Below are 19,616 nucleotides of genomic sequence, written 5' to 3'. Positions count from 1 at the left end.
CGGAGATGTCACTGTTTGATCGACCATTTCTGCCGAAACGTGTGGAACTTGAACCTTATTTTGACTGACACATCACTTTTTGCACACAATGAAACACCAAACGCTCTCTCTTTATCTATGTGAATATTTATTAATTTTCACCTACTCAACATGCAAAATTCTACATACACAGGGGTAAACACGTCTAAATAAACAAAATTAACAAACGGTAGTGGGTATGTATGGAGTCAACCAGCAGTTTATGGCACAACAGAGGAAAGGAGAAGATATGAAAAGGGGGGTGTGGTGATGACTGGTGGGGGGTTGGAGCGCAGCTTAGAGTGTCTTTTATGATCTTCTGATCATAAAACTTCCCCCCTTTACTCCTGAAACAAAGGATTGATAACTTTTGGCGGCAAGCTAGCACAGTGAGATTGAAGACAAAGGTAAAATGGAGAATTTTACCATGAGGTCGTTTTAACAGTCCAGTTTTGCAACGCACCTGCGTTCAGATAGTAAACACAGACAGCTCTGGGGAACATGGCGGATCCCGATATTACATAACACATCAAAGTTTCAACAAGCAAGGTTACATGCACATATTATTCAGAACACATGAGATCCTAACCAGCGATTCTGATCGCTTCTACAACCTCTGACCCTGCCCAGGCCTCGTAATAAAGAAATAAAAAAGAAATGGATTTTACTTGTGTCGCCTTCTTCCTGAGCGAGGGAATTCGAGCGAGGAAAAGTGGGGTTAAGTTAATGTGCGTCCACAATTAACTTCAGGGGAACAGTCAGTCTTTGTCCTTTGGTCTTCTTGACAAAAAGGAAAAATATGATCTGACCATCAAAGTCGACTTGAAAATGAAACACGGTAGCGGTTCGACTCTCCGAAACTCCGTGTCTCCAGTTACGTGTTAACTCACGTCTTCGATCGGCAAAAGTGAAATCTCTGGCCTTCCTAGTCCAAAAACTTCAGTTATGAATAGTTCGTTGTCCAACGAGAGAGAATGAATGAAACTCTGGACAGAGTTCTTCTCTTAAAGTGACGCTCTTCGATCCCTGGATGTGTTTCCAGCAGAAGGCAGTTTTTCAAACATGAGCGCCTCCTATATAGCATCCTGTGACGTCAGACTGGGGACGACCAGTCATATCAGTCGCAATGCTTGATGGGATATGTAGGAGCGGGCTGTCCTGGGTACAAAATGGCCGATGCCATTGGAGGGGCACAGTGACGTCCAACAACGGGCAGATAATCCAATACTCAGCAAACAAGTGGTCCAACACTACCGTCCTTTTTTACCCACAAAGAAGAATCCTGCTCCTAGGGGAGAAGACGAGGGGCGGATGATGCCAGCAGCTAAGGAGTCAGCCAAGTATTTCTCCATAACTAGACATTCGGGCTGAGAGATCTTAAATAACCGGCTAGTGGGTAATGGAGCCTCAGGCAGAAGCTCGATAGCACAGTCATAGGGGGGGTGGCTGGGCAACGATAATGCTCGGGCCTTACTAAAAACCTGCAGAAGGTCATGGTATTCGGGGGGAACCCTGGCTAAATCTGCTGGTTCGATTGCTTTGGTCTCCCCAGGATGAGTTCTAGGGGAAACAGCTGACCTTAAACAGGTCGACAGGCAACGGTCGGACCAGGCGTCTACCCTGAGTTCAACCCAGTTTAAGTGGGGGTTGTGGTCCCGTAACCAGGGGAAACCCAGAACCAAATCACTCTGCGAAATCGGAAAAACATGTAAGGAGATGAGCCCTCTATGGTTCCTTGAATAGAATAGAATTCCACAAATTCTAAAGGTCTTGTTGTTTCATGGTCCATAATTGGCAAGCAACAGCGGTCTGATCCACTGCCACCTCAAAAATCTGCTTAAACTCTGACACAAATTGATCAAACGTGCAGTCAAAACATGTGGGGTTGGTGAAACGCGACTCCGCCCAACGGAGTGCTCTACCAGTCAAAGCCCTAAAATAAACAAAATCCTAGTATCATCATGAGGGAAAGCATGAGGGGATCGGTTAAACACCGAAGCACACTGTAAAAGAAAGCCACCACAATTTCCTAGCTCACCAGAAAATTTTCTGGGTTAGGGGAAGTGACATCACTCACCTGAGGAAGAGGTCGGGCGGCCGATGTCTCGGCAGTGCCTCTGGTGGCGGTGGAGGATGTAGGGTTCAGAACACGCTGTAACATAGTAGCCATCTGATCTATTTGCTGACTAGCCCGCTCCTAGGGCTCAAGAAGCGACTGGAGGGTCGCACCGTGGTAATCTATCTGCCGACTGTGATCAGAAACTGCCCTACGGAGTGCCTCTGCTGGGTCCGGCCGGGCTGACTGTTTTGTCATGGTTCTGACTGCCGACTTGACCCACATACAGAGAACACTCAGAAACCAAGAACGTTTTGGTTATTTTATTTAAAGACTGGAACGAGGGTCCGGTGACAAGGAAGCCAGGCTGAACTGTGATGGGTCAGGAACAAGGGTAAGTAATAGATAATGGAAACAAAACGCAGTTTGCAGATATGCTTACTGATGGGGTGTCGGTATCTGCCAGGGAGAGATCGCGTCGGGACTGAGTGCTGATCCAGAGTGAGGTGCCGACAGGAGCCAGGGAGGTAATCCTTCGAGGAGGGTGGACGAGATTCGCAACTGAAACGGTACTCTGATCCGGTCGGGCTGCCAGCCAAGGTAAGATGTACGGTGAGGTTCACAGTCCGTGGGACTTTCCAAAGATTCTTCGAAACCAAGGTAATGATGCATAGAGCAAGACTTGTGTGGAAAGAGTAGAGCACTGGGTGTAATACCATAGGGGGCAAAACAGTCAGCCACTGAAGTGCTGGCAGACCTCCTTCTTATTGCACCGTGGCTGATTACCAGATAGGCTGCACCTGTCAGCCTCCAGATTCCAGGACTCCTGCAACACCTGGTGAGAAAACTGATCACTGACATGATCAGCAGTTCATACCCTGACACACAATATATAAAACACTTTAACCTACCAAACAAAAATGAATAAAAGAATTTGTGCTGAGATTATTATTTTTTTATCAAAATGAGAATGTCTGGATTAATGGATACAATGAGCACGTTTTGCAGTGCACAGCTTTTCGAATCGGGGTTCAAAGCATGATACTGCAACTCAGTCTCTGCTCAATGTTTAGTTGGGACCTGTACTTGGTCTTCCGTATAGTGACAGCAGAGAAGCCAGTCTCACAAAGATAAGATGTTGCAAAAGGAAGAAAGCCCCCTGCCTTAAGAGTGGAAACTGCCTCTCTACACTCAGCCAGAATTCACTCAGTGTCTGTGATGTGAACCTCAATCTCAATATGGAGTCAGATATCATGTCAATTAACTGGTCCTCCTCTGCAGAGCTGAAAACAGTTGATGCCCTGATGCCAGTGCTTCTCAGTGTATAATACAGTGTGTCCACTCAGCATTAGGGGAGGCATTCTTGATTAGTGCCAAAAGTCCTTTTCTCATCCCTGCCATGGTCTGTGCACCATCACTGCAAACACCAATGCAGTTCTCCCTTTTCAGCTCATTCTCAGTCAGGAAGCAGTCCAGCATTTTGAATAGCTCTTCAGCCGTGGCTCTGCCTGACATATTTACAAAAACGTAGATCCTTGCACAGGGAGTTAGTCATGTCAAAATGTACATAAGCAATAAACAAACAATCTTTGTTGCTCTCAGTTGCTTCTACGAATTGTAAGGAAAAATGTTTGTCTATGAATATCTACCAGCTGTTCTTGAAGATCGTTAGCAATGTCATTCATACGTCTGTCGACATGGTCATTGGACAGAGGGATAGTTTTTAATTTTGCATCCAGCATGACAGTAACCATGTCTAATGCTGCAGGCAGCATCAGCTCCTTTGCTATGATGTGGGGTTTTTTGCACTGAGCAATTTGGTACGCCAGCTTTAATAGTGCTAAAAGTGCTCGCTCGTTAACTACAGTAGCCTTCACAAAGTAGGATGATTGAACGTTTTTGCTGAAAAAACTCAAGCGGCTGATCGGCGTGATTGGGGTGTAATGTCATTAAGTGACGCCTTAATTTGTTTTGGCTTCATGCTGCCTCCTGCCAACATTTTTAGACACAGTAAATACACTATTTATATGTATTTCCTCGTTTCCCACTGTAGTTACAGTAAAGCCAAGCGCTACATATGCTTCATCATGTTTCTTCATCATAGCTTTGGTAGACTGTCGTTTGTCTCATTATCTCCGTCTCTCTCTGCCTTTCTTTTCATCCTTGTTAAATATTTTTCCATGGTGTCTCCTGAGGATTTGTTCACTGCACTTCATTTCTCCTGCTCTATGCTGTGTACGCAAAAAAGCGTTAACACCCTGACAATGAGAGTGCCACTGCCACTTACTGTAGTGGATGTGCAAAAAAAAAAAGCATGTCCCCAAAAAGGGGGTGCGCCCCACTTTTGAAGACTGCTTTAACAATATATTGGGTGTGTCCCAATTCAGGGGCTGGATCCTTTGAAGGGCGTAAATGTAGGCCGATTACATCGCAGATTACATAATTACTGCTCCAAAACACAAATCCTTCTGGGAGTCCTTCAAATGTGGCCAACAAATGTTTCCGTCTTCTGCCTGATTTGAAGGATGGGTCGTGAGCATCCTTGGCGGTCCATCATTTCCCTTGATTCAATGCGGGTCGTAGCGGATTGGTCAAGTAGGGGCAGCCATGGCGGATTACAGCGGCAAAAGGTGTGAGTAAATTGTGAAAAATTACACTTTCTGTGTCTCAAATGAACTTCTACAATGTTTTTAGTGCAGGAATATAACTGTAGACCTGAAATATCTGCTTGATTTATCAAGTCACCGCTTAGTTTCAAACGTGCTTCGACGTGTTTTCCGCTCCTGCCGTAGTAACTGCAGGCTTGCATCGACAGCCGTCCTGCCAGTGAGGCTAGACCGTCCCAATTCACAGCTGCTCACTTCTGGCCTCCGTGGTTTTAGTGGTCGACGAAGGACCCAGCCCACGTAGACCAGGTCCTTCGAAGGATCCAGCCCCTGAATTGGGACATACACATTTTCAAAAAATTATTGACATACTGTTAGCTTAAATGGTAACATTAGCATTTTAGCTAATATTGACTTATGAGGCTAAATTAACATATTGAATGGAGTGAGTCAATGTTTGCCAACATGCTCGCGTTAACCAACAGGCTAGTGTTACCATTTAAGCTAGCATTAGTTTTTTAGCTAATTTTAGTTTATAAACTATTGATGTCATACTAGTAAGCTAATGGTAGTCAACGTGCTACTGATTCTTTACATGCTACCATTAGCATTTAAACTAACAATGTTTTAGCTAATTTTAGCTTTTACACTACACTGTCAGCATACTAGATGTATAAAGTTGATGTTAGTCTATGTGCTAGTGATAGCCCACAGGCTATTGTTTGCATTTTAGCTTCTCTTTTCTGACTCTTTCTCTTCTTTCTGCTTCCTTCTTTCTCTTCACCTGTGGGACATCTGTGCATGTCCAATTGCATGGTGCGTATCAGTGCCAAAATTAAGATTGTTGCGCAAACAATGGTGGCTACTTCCTTGTTGCAGGAGGCTATACCAATTCCAAAGCCAGCTACTGATCTGATTAATGATAGGCCGGCAGCAGTAACTGAGCGGCTGGTGCTGGCAAATGTAAAGGAGAGTGTACTCACTTTCGTTAGCTTTGGCCGATGATAGCATTGGAGAGGCGGTGATTGCATTGGATAGGCTGGTGTTAGCATTGGAGAAGCTAGTGACTTGCATGCCTTTTTTCTTCTCTTTTTTGATGGTAGAAGGTGCAGTTCCATATCAACACGAGTCCAATATTTATACTAATATATTAATAATTTAAGAATTAAAATTGCTGTTGTAATGGCAATGATCTTTATTTTCTCATACTATTTTCATTGACTGTTCTTTTATTTTACTCTTTCTGCTCAGTTTTTCAAGTCCACTTTTTTGTTGTCAAGTGTAGATATAGTTCTCACATGACGTCCTATATCCTGGTGCCGCCATCATGATAATTAGGTGGTTGCAGGGGATGGGGGTTCTGTTAATATAAAAGCCTTTGAATTGTAGTTGTGTTTCAGAGTGTTATTGTAAAGCTAATGGTTTTGGTCTGGCACTCTCTTGTTGCAACAGAGAATAAATATTTAATCTTACTATAACCACCGGGTTTTCTCACAAGATAATCTAAAGGTTAAATTTTCAGCAATTCAGCAACAAAGCAAAAGGCAATGAAAGCATACAGGTTCATACAACACTAAAACAATAGAGAAAGTTACCACAATAAAGCCTATAGGAACCAATTAGGAAAAACAAGAGTCACAAAAAGTTTGAAGAGGCGGTATATTAAAGGAGAATAAAACCCAGAGAAATTAAATTTAAATTTGAACATATTGTGTGTTTATCAAGAATGAATACTGTGAGGTGCAGCATAGTCAGGTCACATTGGTGACAGCATTAATGTTGTCACTTGTTGAACAGATAAAAAACTGTGCAATATAATATAAAACATAAAGCAAATAAAACTTTATTTAGTGAAGAAGCAGTTAATGTAACTGCCATGTATGCAGAAAACTATGCCATGAAACCCAGAAATATATGAAAAGATCATGCTTCAAGTCTCAAAATGTGATCCAGACTAAATTGTTGCTTTCACTGATAACTGCATTTATGTAGACTTGTTTTATTAGTATTGTGGATCTGTGACTGAGGAACACCACAAACTGTGGGGGTGCCCACAGTTTGTCAGTCTGCAAGCTACTCAAAAATGTCCAAGTCCCAAAGATCTGTAGGCTTCTGTCTAAAAGTTCTGTTTTAAACCTAAGCCATTTGTGCCTGATGATAATGACATTAAACAGAAATAGAACAGAATTACACTATGATTGATATTAAATAGGGCTCAGGGGTTTTGATGTGAGGGCTGTGGTATGAGAACTGGAGAGGAGAAAAGCAGCTGTCTGGACTACTATTGCTCCAAAGTTTGCCTGAAGAAATTACAATTCTGGGCTTTAAGAAGAAGTTTTTGTCTCAAAAATGGGGACAAGGACTTTAAAGCGCAAAACTGCTGACATGTAACCATGGTGAAATTAGTTCTAGGTTGGATTCTGGATATTCGTGCTCTGTGGATTCAGCTGGGTTTTCCTACCGTTTGACCCGATGCAGGCAGTCTGACTACAAGCAGCTGCTCTCTGCCTGTTTCCTCCTCCTGCACATGGTGGTTCATTTAAGGACCATTAATACATTTCTGAGCAAAACAAGCTGTTTCGTAGTGGTATTGTTTTGTGTGTCTTATGTGTGATCAGCTGGTTTAGGAAGTTATACAGTGTGCCACACCTGTGTGAAATTCAGAAAGCTGACACTGTTTCCTTTTTCTTTTCTTTTAGCCTCCAGGCTCGGTGAAAGATTTGTAAATAGTAAAATTATATTTTAAACTGGCACGCTCCAGCCATTGTCATCCTTATCATTGTAGATGGTCTTCAGTTTTATTAACTTTTACTGGCACTACCGCTTTGAAAATCTTCTCATTTCTCCTGGTCTCATGGCCAATCAGTGAACACCTCTGTTCATGTCACATGTCCCTACTCAGCCCTGGCCATATCTCTTCAAGAGCAAGGACCAAAAAAGTAGCTGCTGGAATGGAAAAAACAGTAATAGAAACTGGGCCCAGGTTTGCAGTTTGAGTAAGTATTCATAGCTTAGCCATTTTCCCTCCAGTGTTTATTCTTGTGTGTGTGTTTAAAATTGATTTTTTTGGGTAAATCTTTGTCCACACATACCTCTTTTCCACCAACGTGGTTCAGGGCCCGTTCCCAAACATGACTTCGAACCAATGACGCGGTTCCAAAGCGCGAACTCTGTTTCAACTCGGGCACCGCATGCTACGTTGTTTTTCTGCACGACTCCTAAGTCACTGGGGGGCAGGTCAAAAGTTCGGTGGTAAGGAAAATACCGTACAACACACTAAACATGCTTTGTGTAACTATTTGTTTCAGTTTCACTTGCGGATAAAGAACATATGCAAATGAAAACTAATAAATACCATTGTTCTTGCACAGAGTCTACGTCTCCTTTTCTTTATTAACTGTAGTTTATGGAAGCTCTCTTTTTGCATTACAAGGAACATTGCGTGCAGCTCAGCGAGCTCCGATGTCCTGCTTTCCTATGGTACGGTATTAATGCCAAAATTAAGAGACTGTTGTGCACCCAGTGGTGGCTACTATTAATAATTCTTACATTTCTAATATATTGGGCTTATGTGTTGCTGCAGAACTGTGCCAGCTACCATTAAAAAAAGAGAAGTAAAAAGATGTCAAACTGAACAGTAAATTCTGTCAATGCATGTTGCTGATAGATTTTGTATGCCACCATATTTCATGCTAAAGATTTTTTTTTTAAGTGCTTGTGTATTATAGTGATTGACCAGCCTAGGCCTACTAGTCACAAGCCTCTCCAAAGCTAACATAAGTTATGGTAAATGCCTGAAATTGTATATCGCTTTATCAAGTCCCCAGAGACCCCAAAGCGCTTTATACCACAATCAGTCATCCTGACATTCACATGTAACCAACTTTTACATGTAGATGTAATTTATATTTCTGCCAAATATTATAGTTTCAACTATATTAGTCTAGGTTCAAAAATGGAGGATAATAAGCACAAACACCAATGTGATACCAAAATGTAAACCATTTAATGTAAAATTAAAAAAATAAAAATGTTCTTGCACTCTCTAACAACACAAAGTTTCCACTTTATAAAACATTTGGTATGTTCACTTCTTGGGATGATTGTTCAGTTCCTTTTTGTAATTCAGTTCCTAATTTAAGTCAGTTAAGTCAAGTCAGTTTGTTACTACGTAGATTTGTCAATTTCAAAGGCCATGTGTTTCTTTAAATGCAAATTTTATCTTCATCCAGGGCAAAGCAGCAGTGGATCTAGTCATCCCAGGTCCTGCGATGAAACCAGGAATCCAGTCCATTCAATCCAAGCCTGCAGAAGCACGCAGCTAAATAATGTCCATATTTGAATGGGGTTCCAAAAAAAACCAACCTGCGCATGTACATAAAGCGTAATCAACCATAAGGCCCAAAAAAATGCAGGAGTATGAATCCTTTGGCAAAACACAACTAACAGCAAGCTTGCAAAAAATATCCTCAACACACTGCATCAATCGTTACAAGTTTGTGCATAACTAACATATAGTGTTATACAGTGAAAATCAATCATTATATCTAACATTACAAATTTCTCCAGATGGTCTTAATTTTCTCTTGTAGGGACAACAAGGCAGTAATAGCCATGATAATGCTAGTTAGGATTAGTTTCAAGGACCAATGACACAACAACTGAGAAAAACGAGTGGGGGAATGGATATAGCCTCCTGCAACAAGGAAGGAGCCATTGCTGTGAGCAATAGTCTTAATTTTGGCACTATTACTATGCCATAGATACTAAGTTTTTCCCCCTTGTTGTGCAATGCTCACTGTTGTACATTTGCTTATTCCCAAAACTGGTGGGAATAAGCATCAGGGCTTGACAAAACACAAAGGCACCCAAACCAAATCGGTTCAAAAAGAGTTATTTTGTTAGAAAAACCTCAATAGATCACAACAGACAGTTCTACTTCCTGTGGAGGCTCATGTGTGTTTTTAAATTTACTTTTTGGGTATGACCTTGTCCACATAGGCCACCGCAGAAAGGTTTGTCCTGTGTAGATTCTCTTCTGCTTGTTTAAATTTGATTTTTGGCTAAATCTTTGTCCACAAAGATCACAACAGAAAGGTTTCTGTCCTGTGTGGATTCTCATGTGTGTGTTTAAATTTGATTTTTGGCTAAATCTTTGTCCACAAAGATCACAACAGAAAGGTTTCTGTCCTGTGTGGATTCTCATGTGTGTGTTTAAATTTGATTTTTGGCTAAATCTTTGTCCACAAAGATCACAACAGAAAGATTTCTGTCCTGTGTGGATTCTCATGTGTGTGTTTAAATTTGATTTTTGGCTAAATCTTTGTCCACAAAGATCACAACAGAAAGGTTTCTGTCCTGTGTGGATTCTCATGTGTGTTTAAATTTGATTTTTGGCTAAATCTTTGTCCACAAAGATCACAACAGAAAGATTTCTGTCCTGTGTGGATTCTCATGTGTGTGTTTAAATTTGATTTTTGGCTAAATCTTTGTCCACAAAGATCACAACAGAAAGGTTTCTGTCCTGTGTGGATTCTCATGTGTGTGTTTAAATTTGATTTTTGGCTAAATCTTTGTCCACAAAGATCACAACAGAAAGGTTCTGTCCTGTGTGGATTCTCATGTGTGTGTTTAAATTTGATTTTTGGCTAAATCTTTGTCCACAAAGATCACAACAGAAAGGTTTCTGTCCTGTGTGGATTCTCATGTGTGTGTTTAAATTTGATTTTTGGCTAAATCTTTGTCCACAAAGATCACAACAGAAAGGTTTCTGTCCTGTGTGGATTGTCATGTGTGTGTTTAAACTAGATTTTTGGCTAAATCTTTGTCCACAAAGATCACAACAGAAAGGTTTCTGTCCTGTGTGGATTCTCATGTGTCTGTTTAAACCAGATTTGTGGCTAAATCTTTGTCCACACAGATCACAACAGAAAGGTTTCTGTCCTGTGTGGATTGTCATGTGTCTGTTTAAACTAGATTTGTGGCTAAATCTTTGTCCACATAGATCACAACAGAAAGGTTTTTGTCCTGTGTGGATTCTCATGTGTGTGTTTAAAGTTGCTTTACAGCTAAATCTTTGTCTACAAAGATCACAACAGAAAGATTTCTGTCCTGTGTGGATTCTCATGTGTGTGTTTAAATTAGATTTACAGCTAAATCTTTGTCCACATAGATCACAACAGAAAGGTTTCTGTCCTGTGTGGATTCTCATGTGTGTGTTTAAACTAGATTTTTGGCTAAATCTTTGTCCACATAGATCACAACAGAAAGGTTTCTGTCCTGTGTGGATTCTCATATGTCTGTTTAAATTAGATTTACAGCTAAATCTTTGTCCACATAGATCACAACAGAAAGATTTCTGTCCTGTGTGGATTTTCATGTGTGTGTTTAAAGTTGCTTTACAGCTAAATCTTTGTCTACATAGATCACAACAGAAAGATTTCTGTCCTGTGTGGATTTTCATGTGTGTGTTTAAAGTTGCTTTACAGCTAAATCTTTGTCTACATAGATCACAACAGAAAGGTTTTTGTCCTGTGTGGATTCTCATGTGTGTGTTTAAAGTTGCTTTACAGCTAAATCTTTGTCTACATAGATCACAACAGAAAGGTTTTTGTCCTGTGTGGATTCTCATGTGTGTGTTTAAAGTTGCTTTACAGCTAAATCTTTGTCTACATAGATCACAACAGAAAGGTTTCTGTCCTGTGTGGACCCTCTTGTGTTTTTGAACAGATGTTTTACCGCAGTCTTCACAGCTAACCTTCTCTCCTGATTGGACTTTCCTTCGCGACCCCACATTTTTCTTCTGTGTAAAACATTGATTAGGCAGCTGCCCTGAAGACCCCATTTCTGAATTTGTGTCTTTCTGAAGAAAGTGACTGTGTGCAAAAGGTTTGGTAATGTTTCCATCTGACCCAGGAGCTCTGCTCTCCTTCTTGTCATTGTCCTTGGTTTTCAGTCCAGAGTCTGACAAGTGTTTCAGTTCAGAGATGGGTTGTTGTACATCATCGTCCTCTTTATCCTTCTCAAAGCCTTCAGTCTCTGAGGAAATGGAGCCATCTCCAGGATCTTGAATCCTGATGTATTCTTCTCCATCGTTCTCTTGAAGAAGCTCTCTGCCTTTAATTTGGTTTGGATAAAGATGTGAGAGCAGAGGGGACTGTTTATCATCAACACTCTTAATGAAAGAAACAGTGAATGGTAAATTGATGGCATCGATCTCTTTCTTCTCATTGGGCTGCTCTACCCCCAAACTGGTGCAGACTCCCTCCTTTATGTGGAGAGGCATTGGGTCATGCATGACAGCACAAGGTTTGTGGTCTACAGGAGCTTCTTTAACCATCACCTTCTGCTTAACATCTGCAGAAAACATTGAAACACATGCATATTAGAAATGGTATCAATGGCAACAATGGAAAAGTTCCAAGTCAATAACCCCTGCTGTCCAAAAAGAGCACACAGGGTCATCTCCCATTGGTCCAAACACATCTTAGTCAATCTCAAGACGTCTGGGAAAATATTCTTTGGACTGATAAGAAAAGGGGAAACTTTCTGGAAAGTCCAGTTAGATACACCAGTAACAAAAAGTTACTGGATATTTGGCTCATTGTGAGCAGTGTCTTGTAGAACCAGATGATGAATGCCACTCAACGTTTGGCACATATAAAGGTGAATGGTACAGTGACATACTCATACTACCTGAATAACATCAATAATCCAGTCATTGCGACCCTGTCTGAAAAACACAGGCGTAAATTCATCTTCGTGGAAGACATTGCTCCAGCTCATTAAATAGTATAATACGGCCTGCACATTGTCCAGATCTGAATCCCATAGAGAAGCAATAGGATCAACCAAGTTGCAGTTTTTCTTTGTATAACCCAAAATTAACACATTTTTAAAAATTACATCCAACTGAAAGTCAAATATGATGTACGGGGGTTGGACAATGAAACTGAAACACCTGTCATTTTAGTGTGGGAGGTTTCATGGCTAAATTGGACCAGCCTGGTAGCCAGTCTTCATTGATTGCACATTGCACCAGTAACAGCAGAGTGTGAAGGTTCAATTAGCAGGGTAAGAGCACAGTTTTGCTCAAAATATTGAAATGCACACAACATTATGGGTGATATACCAGAGTTCAAAAGAGGACAAATTGTTGGTGCACGTCTAGCTGGCGCATCTGTGACCAAGACAGCAAATCTTTGTGATGTATCAAGATCCACGGTATCCAGGGTAATCTCAGCATACCACCAAGAAGGACGAACCACATCCAACAGGATTAACTGTGGACGCAAGAGGAAGCTGTCTGAAAGGGATGTTCGGGTGCTAAACCGGATTGTATCCAAAAAACATAAAACCACGGCTGCCCAAATCATGGCAGAATTAAATGTGCACCTCAACTCTCCTGTTTCCACCAGAACTGTCCGCCGGGAGCTCCACAGGGTCAATGTACACGGCCGGGCTGCTATGGCCAAAACCTTTGGTCACTTATGCCAATGCCAAACGTCGGTTTCAATGGTGCAAGGAGCGCAAATCTTGGGCTGTGGACAATGTGAAACATGTATTGTTCTCTGATGAGTCCACCTTTACTGTTTTCTCCACATCCGGGAGAGTTACGGTGTGGAGAAGCCCCAAAGAAGCGTACCACCCAGACTGTTGCATGCCCAGAGTGAAGCATGGGGGTGGATCAGTGATGGTTTGGGCTGCCATATCATGGCATTCCCTTGGCCCAATACTTGTGCTAGATGGGCGCGTCACTGCCAAGGACTACCGAACCATTCTTGAGGACCATGTGCATCCAATGGTTCAAACATTGTATCCTGAAGGCGGTGCCGTGTATCAGGATGACAATGCACCAATACACACAGCAAGACTGGTGAAAGATTGGTTTGATGAACATAAAAGTGAAGTTGAACATCTTCCATGGCCTGCACAGTCACCAGATCTAAATATTATTGAGCCACTTTGGGGTGTTTTGGAGGAGCGAGTCAGGAAACGTTTTCCTCCACCAGTATCACGTAGTGACCTGGCCACTATCCTGCAAGAAGAATGGCTTAAAATCCCTCTGAACACTGTGCAGGACTTGTATATGTCATTCCCAAGACAAATTGATGCTGTATTGGCCGCAAAAGGAGGCCCTACACCATACTAATAAATGATTGTGGTCTAAAACCAGGTGTTTCAGTTTTATTGTCCAACCCCTGTATTTGAGAAGACATAAAATGTGACATATAACCATTAAAATTACCTTTAAGCCACAGTTTTTTGCTCCACTGTCTGCAGTACAGAGCCTAAGTGAAAGCGCACTACAAAAAAGGTTTGAATTGTAAAGCAGCATTTATGACTCACAGCAGCAGAGTCGTAAACTGTATTCAGTGATTTTTGTTTGTATTAAGGAACAAAATATGATCGTTGTGGCTTCAAATTCACAGTTATACATACAAAATTATTTTGCTCCAGAACTACCTCCATGGAGAAATGCATATTTGTCAAAGAAACGAAGCTCGAGAATTTCACACTGACCTAATGCGTGTAGATGAAGGTAATTTTAGCGCGTCTTTCTAATCAAACTTGTTATGGTTTTGTGATGGAAATTCTTGCAGTAAGCATTTAACAGTGTATAACCTTTTTTTACTCCTCAGAACATCTGTGTTAGAGGAAGAAGCTGTAAAAGCCATTATCAGAAGTTTAATGGTTCAGACCCATCTTTAGGACAATGTCAGGAAGGGCAGTTAGGTCTGTTCCTAGATAACCTTGTCACTGTTGAACTCAAGAAGGGTTTGGGTCATAAAACACAGACTCTTTGCAGTTGAGATAACACTGTCATGTTCTGGTATAAATACTGTGTGAAAATAGCATTCGGGGCTCTGTTCAACTGACTTGCTTGGTGACAGAGTCATTCAAACGCTGAATGCCTTTGAATAAAACTTATAAAGACAAAGTCCGGATTTTCTCTTGTTATGAGTCAACTTCTACCCACTTTGATAAGGAAATTCCACAACAATTTTAGCGTCACGAACAGGATCTAACGTGCCAGAGGAGACCGCAGGAGGGGGACACGGACGCCTGGCCAGCCTGGAGACGTTGTTCTCAGTCCACCTCCATATTACGGTGGTGGAGTCCGGGTGTCCGCCTGCGGCTTCTGGCTGATTGGATCCGAACTATTTGTCGTCAAATATATCTGGGTGAGAAGTTGCTCTGATATAATGTATATTATTATTTTTTATTACACATTAACCATCATCTCCTAACTAATTAATTAGGTTCCAGAGTTGCGAGAGGGAGGACATCAGCTGAGGGCCCAGTTACCCTGCAAAAGGAATGGCAGGGAGGTTCTCATTGGTAACAATGGGATAAAGCAAAACACAGGGTTTTGCGGGTGGTTTTTAGCAATTTTCTACACCTCATAAAGGAGAAAAGCCAGTGGGCAGACGTGCCGCTGAACAGGTAAAAAAAAATGGTTCCGGAACCTTGAGGCATCAGGGGTGTCTCCTTCTTCATACTCTGATTTATAAAATAATGAAAGGAAAAAGTGGGGATGATTGTGTTAAATGTGCTTTAATTTGGAAGATAAGTTTGGTTTTTCACAGCGTGGGAGTTCGAGTGTGAATAAGTTAAATAGTTTAAAAAGTTTCAAGTAAAACAGTTGATGGAAAAATTAAAAAAAACATAAGGAAAAGATTAAAAAGGACAGAGTGCATCAATTAAGGGGTTAAAGAGTTAAAACTTTCCTGAAGGAAGTTTTGTTTGTCTTAAATATTGCGATCAGTCGGAAAAGAAGGTAAAAGTGAAAAGGGACATTAGAGATGCGAAAAGAAAGTTGTTTTAGTAAGGAGTATAATGCATGTTGTGAAAGGAAGTGACAGGCAGGGGGACAACTGACTGACTGACTGATAATATTTCTGTGTGCAAAATCTGAACCTATACTAAACTTTTCTTCTGCCTCTCTCACACACAAATACACACATATATGGGATTTGAGTTCAACATCTGCGTTTTTGAGTCTGGATTTTAGAAACCTGCCCTTCTCCATGGCTACTCCACCAGAGACGCTTCTCCAGCACGGCCTGAAAGAGAGAGATCTGCCTTCCTGCATGTTGAAAATCACAGTGTGACTTTCTACAAGAAAAAAAAACAAAACTCAGAAGAAGTCTGGACCCACTGAGATGGACAACGATCCATGCTGTTTGCAAGAGCCAGAAGAGTGATACACTGGATTTATATTGAAAGCATCTTATGCGGGCAGAAGAGAAACCGGAGCAAAGTTTCTTCTTTCTCCCTCCTGGAGAAGTTAAAGTGGACAAAGAATGATTGAATGTCTCACCAACAGACCTGGGAAGGGCCTGGTTGTTTTTTGGACTGATAGAGGACTGTGTGCCTGACAGTCTGACTCTGGAGCGATTTAGAAACTGATGGGGGTAACGTACAAACACACATTTGCATAAATCTTTTCCTATTTTCTGCAATGAAGAACGCTTATTAACCGCTGCTCATGTGACGCTTGCTTGACGTTGACAGATATAGCGGTTTAAAATATTATTTTAGGGTTAGAAAAGTATCTTTAAAAGGGTGATAACTTAACTCATTTGATACTTTCTGGTTAATTATTTTAGAGAAACAAGTTCTCTTTAGTCGTGGAATATTCAGGGTCAATTATTATAGTTATTAAAAGTTATTAAAAAGCAGAGATAGTTACAACATCTCCAAAACTCAGCAGTAACCAAGTGTTTCTATGTTATTCTCAGGACAGATCTCATGAAGGAGCATTTTTTTTAAAACCCAGCGCATGCGTAAAACCTGATGGGTTTCTCCTTCAGGTATAATTTTCTGTTGTCAGATTTTGTATCCCATAAATCTAATGGGTAGAGACCTCATTAAAACAGGCTTAGTTCTACTGCAGATGGTCTTCATACAGTTTCTGACACAGTACTTACAGTTTGGTGCAGTTTTTGTCCGCAAGTGCTAACTGACGCTTATGGAAAGTACAAATTCATTGTTTTTCACAGCAGCTGCTGGGAAGAGGTTATATTAGGTTTTTTCTTCCCTCTTCTGATTCATGCAGCGTGTTGATTTACACTGTACCTTATATTAGGTCCTGACAAAAACTATGAAAGGTTTGGTTCTGCAGGTTCTTTTTTCTCCCTTTGGAGAAGGAAAGGAAACCTAATCAGTTCTGTGCTGCACAGAAATATTAAAACACTTGTTGTTTTCTAAGATATCACCAGCTAAAAACTTTTAAAACTTTGAGAGTAATTGGTTTTGTTAAACACATTTCCCTTGGTAAAACAAACCTTTAAAATGAGAATGAAAAATGGGATTATTTAGAAAGAATCTGATTGAACAGTGGTACCACACAAAAATTAAACTAATCTCATGTTTCCTAAAAGACTCTGCATGAAAAGGCCTTCAGAACCGTGGAGTTATTTTCCACCACAGTAACACGTTTTTTTAAGCATGCTTTTTCTTTATTTTAAAACATCTGGTTTTTGTTTTGTTTTTGGCTTTTTAGCATAATGTTTGTCTGACGCTTCTTATGAACTGTGTTAGAAGCAAATATGATCTGAGGTAAATTAGGAGCTATGAACTAGTGATTTTAAATCTGATTATTGTCCAAGCAGAAATAATATATTTAGCCAATCCTTCAATCTCTGCAGAAAGTTAACACCATTGTTCAATGCAGTAGTACTCAACTTGTGGTTCCTGGACTCCTGAAGCCCGTAAGCCATAGATTTTGGGTCCATGAAATTATAATATTTAATTAAAGGTAGACCGATTACTTATTAAAACAGATCTAAGCCAATGATGAGTTCCAGTCATTTGGTGGCTTTGAAATGCAATAATACTCAAAATTTCTACTCTGGGGAACACAGATTGGGGTTGAAGAGTTTAGTTTTGGAACCAAGGTTATGATTTCTATAACAGAATCAAGACAAGTAAAATCCTTCATTTTAGGAAAATAAAAGAAATAAAGGCCCTCTTAACAGTAAGAGGATGGTCGGCTCAAACTCAAGTCTCCTTGTTTGATTTCTTAGGGTTTAAAGATGAAAGGAATACATAGGAGTAGAAAGGTACACAAGGTGATTTCAGATTACTAAGAGATAAAATATTGGAACATTTATCAGCATTTGGATTATTAAAGAGGGGTTCTAGTAATAAGTTCTCCCCAACTCTCAAAATTTAAATAGCCCAAATTAAAGAAAATGATGTTTGTTCTTTTTTAAACACTATGTGGGAAAAAGTCCAGTTTGGAGACAAGTTTCTTATCTTAATTTCTGATTAAGTCAAACACTGCAGTTTTGTTTAGTTTGGGTATAACATGAAAATGTCAACGCCGACTTTTCTAATTTCCCCTCGGGGATCAATAAAGTATCTTTGAATTTGAATTGAATTGAATTAAAATACTTCTTTGCATTTAACCTGAAATTCTGCAATACAGCTGTGATCAAATTGAGCCAAACAAAAAGAGAACTATAACAATAACTCTCAGGATTGTAGTTATTATTACAGAGTTACAGTACAAAGAATTAGCAAAAGGTTTCAGCATCAGTGAATTTGGATTCATTTAAGAGAAAACTGTTGCTGTGCTTCTAAATACTTTGAGATTTTTTGGACTATGTGCACTCATTTTTAAAAAGGATCCTGAAGATTGTCATAACAAAATTGATCAATTATAGCATTAAAAGATATGGTTGAGAAAACATATTCTGAAAAGAGATTGTAAAAAATTTCTTTTAATTCTTGAAGCTTCAAATTTGGCCATTTGTCTGTCTTTGATGTTTTGTCTTTGTTTTGTTGGACTGAATGTTTGATTATACAGGTCCTTCTCAAAATATTAGCATATTGTGATAAAGTTCATTATTTTCCATAATGTCATGATGAAAATTTAACATTCATATATTTTAGATTCATTGCACACTAACTGAAATATTTCAGGTCTTTTATTGTCTTAATACGGATGATTTTGGCATACAGCTCATGAAAACCCAAAATTCCTATCTCACAAAATTAGCATATCATTAAAAGGGTCTCTAAACGAGCTATGAACCTAATCATCTGAATCAACGAGTTAACTCTAAACACCTGCAAAAGATTCCTGAGGCCTTTAAAACTCCCAGCCTGGTTCATCACTCAAAACCCCAATCATGGGTAAGACTGCCGACCTGACTGCTGTCCAGAAGGCCACTATTGACACCCTCAAGCAAGAGGATAAGACACAGAAAGAAATTTCTGAACGAATAGGCTGTTCCCAGAGTGCTGTATCAACGCACCTCAGTGGGAAGTCTGTGGGAAGGAAAAAGTGTGGCAGAAAACGCTGCACAACGAGAAGAGGTGACCGGACACTGAGGAAGATTGTGGAGAAGGGCCGATTCCAGACCTTGGGGGACCTGCGGAAGCAGTGGACTGAGTCTGGAGTAGAAACATCCAGAGCCACCGTGCACAGGCGTGTGCAGGAAATGGGCTACAGGTGCCGCATTCCCCAGGTCAAGCCACTTTTGAACCAGAAACAGCGGCAGAAGCGCCTGACCTGGGCTACAGAGAAGCAGCACTGGACTGTTGCTCAGTGGTCCAAAGTACTTTTTTCGGATGAAAGCAAATTCTGCATGTCATTCGGAAATCAAGGTGCCAGAGTCTGGAGGAAGACTGGGGAGAAGGAAATGCCAAAATGCCAGAAGTCCAGTGTCAAGTACCCACAGTCAGTGATGGTCTGGGGTGCCGTGTCAGCTGCTGGTGTTGGTCCACTGTGTTTTATCAAGGGCAGGGTCAATGCAGCTAGCTATCAGGAGATTTTGGAGCACTTCATGCTTCCATCTGCTGAAAAGCTTTATGGAGATGAAGATTTCATTTTTCAGCACGACCTGGCACCTGCTCACAGTGCCAAAACCACTGGTAAATGGTTTACTGACCATGGTATCACTGTGCTCAATTGGCCTGCCAAC

The 19,616-nt window shown here is 40.7% G+C and overlaps 1 protein-coding gene across 1 annotated transcript; it reads right to left on the bottom strand.

Moving 5' to 3' along the window:
* Window positions 1–8,705: 8,705 nt before the first annotated feature.
* On the bottom strand, window positions 8,706–10,880 carry LOC124864412 (gastrula zinc finger protein XlCGF7.1-like). The gene is made up of 3 exons (XM_047359203.1): window positions 10,753–10,880; window positions 10,304–10,500; window positions 8,706–10,054 (listed from the first exon to the last, which is right to left on the bottom strand). Exons 1-3 carry the CDS (start codon window positions 10,805–10,807, stop codon window positions 9,593–9,595), a joined length of 714 nt encoding a protein of 237 aa, XP_047215159.1. The 5' UTR covers window positions 10,808–10,880; the 3' UTR covers window positions 8,706–9,592.
* Window positions 10,881–19,616: the final 8,736 nt, after the last annotated feature.

The sequence above is a fragment of the Girardinichthys multiradiatus genome, chromosome Y, assembly GCF_021462225.1.
Source record: "Girardinichthys multiradiatus isolate DD_20200921_A chromosome Y, DD_fGirMul_XY1, whole genome shotgun sequence".
NCBI classification, from domain to species: Eukaryota; Metazoa; Chordata; class Actinopteri; order Cyprinodontiformes; family Goodeidae; genus Girardinichthys; species Girardinichthys multiradiatus.
The sequence above is the reverse complement of the archived record's forward strand: the minus strand, read 5'-3'. Positions and strand labels throughout refer to the sequence as shown.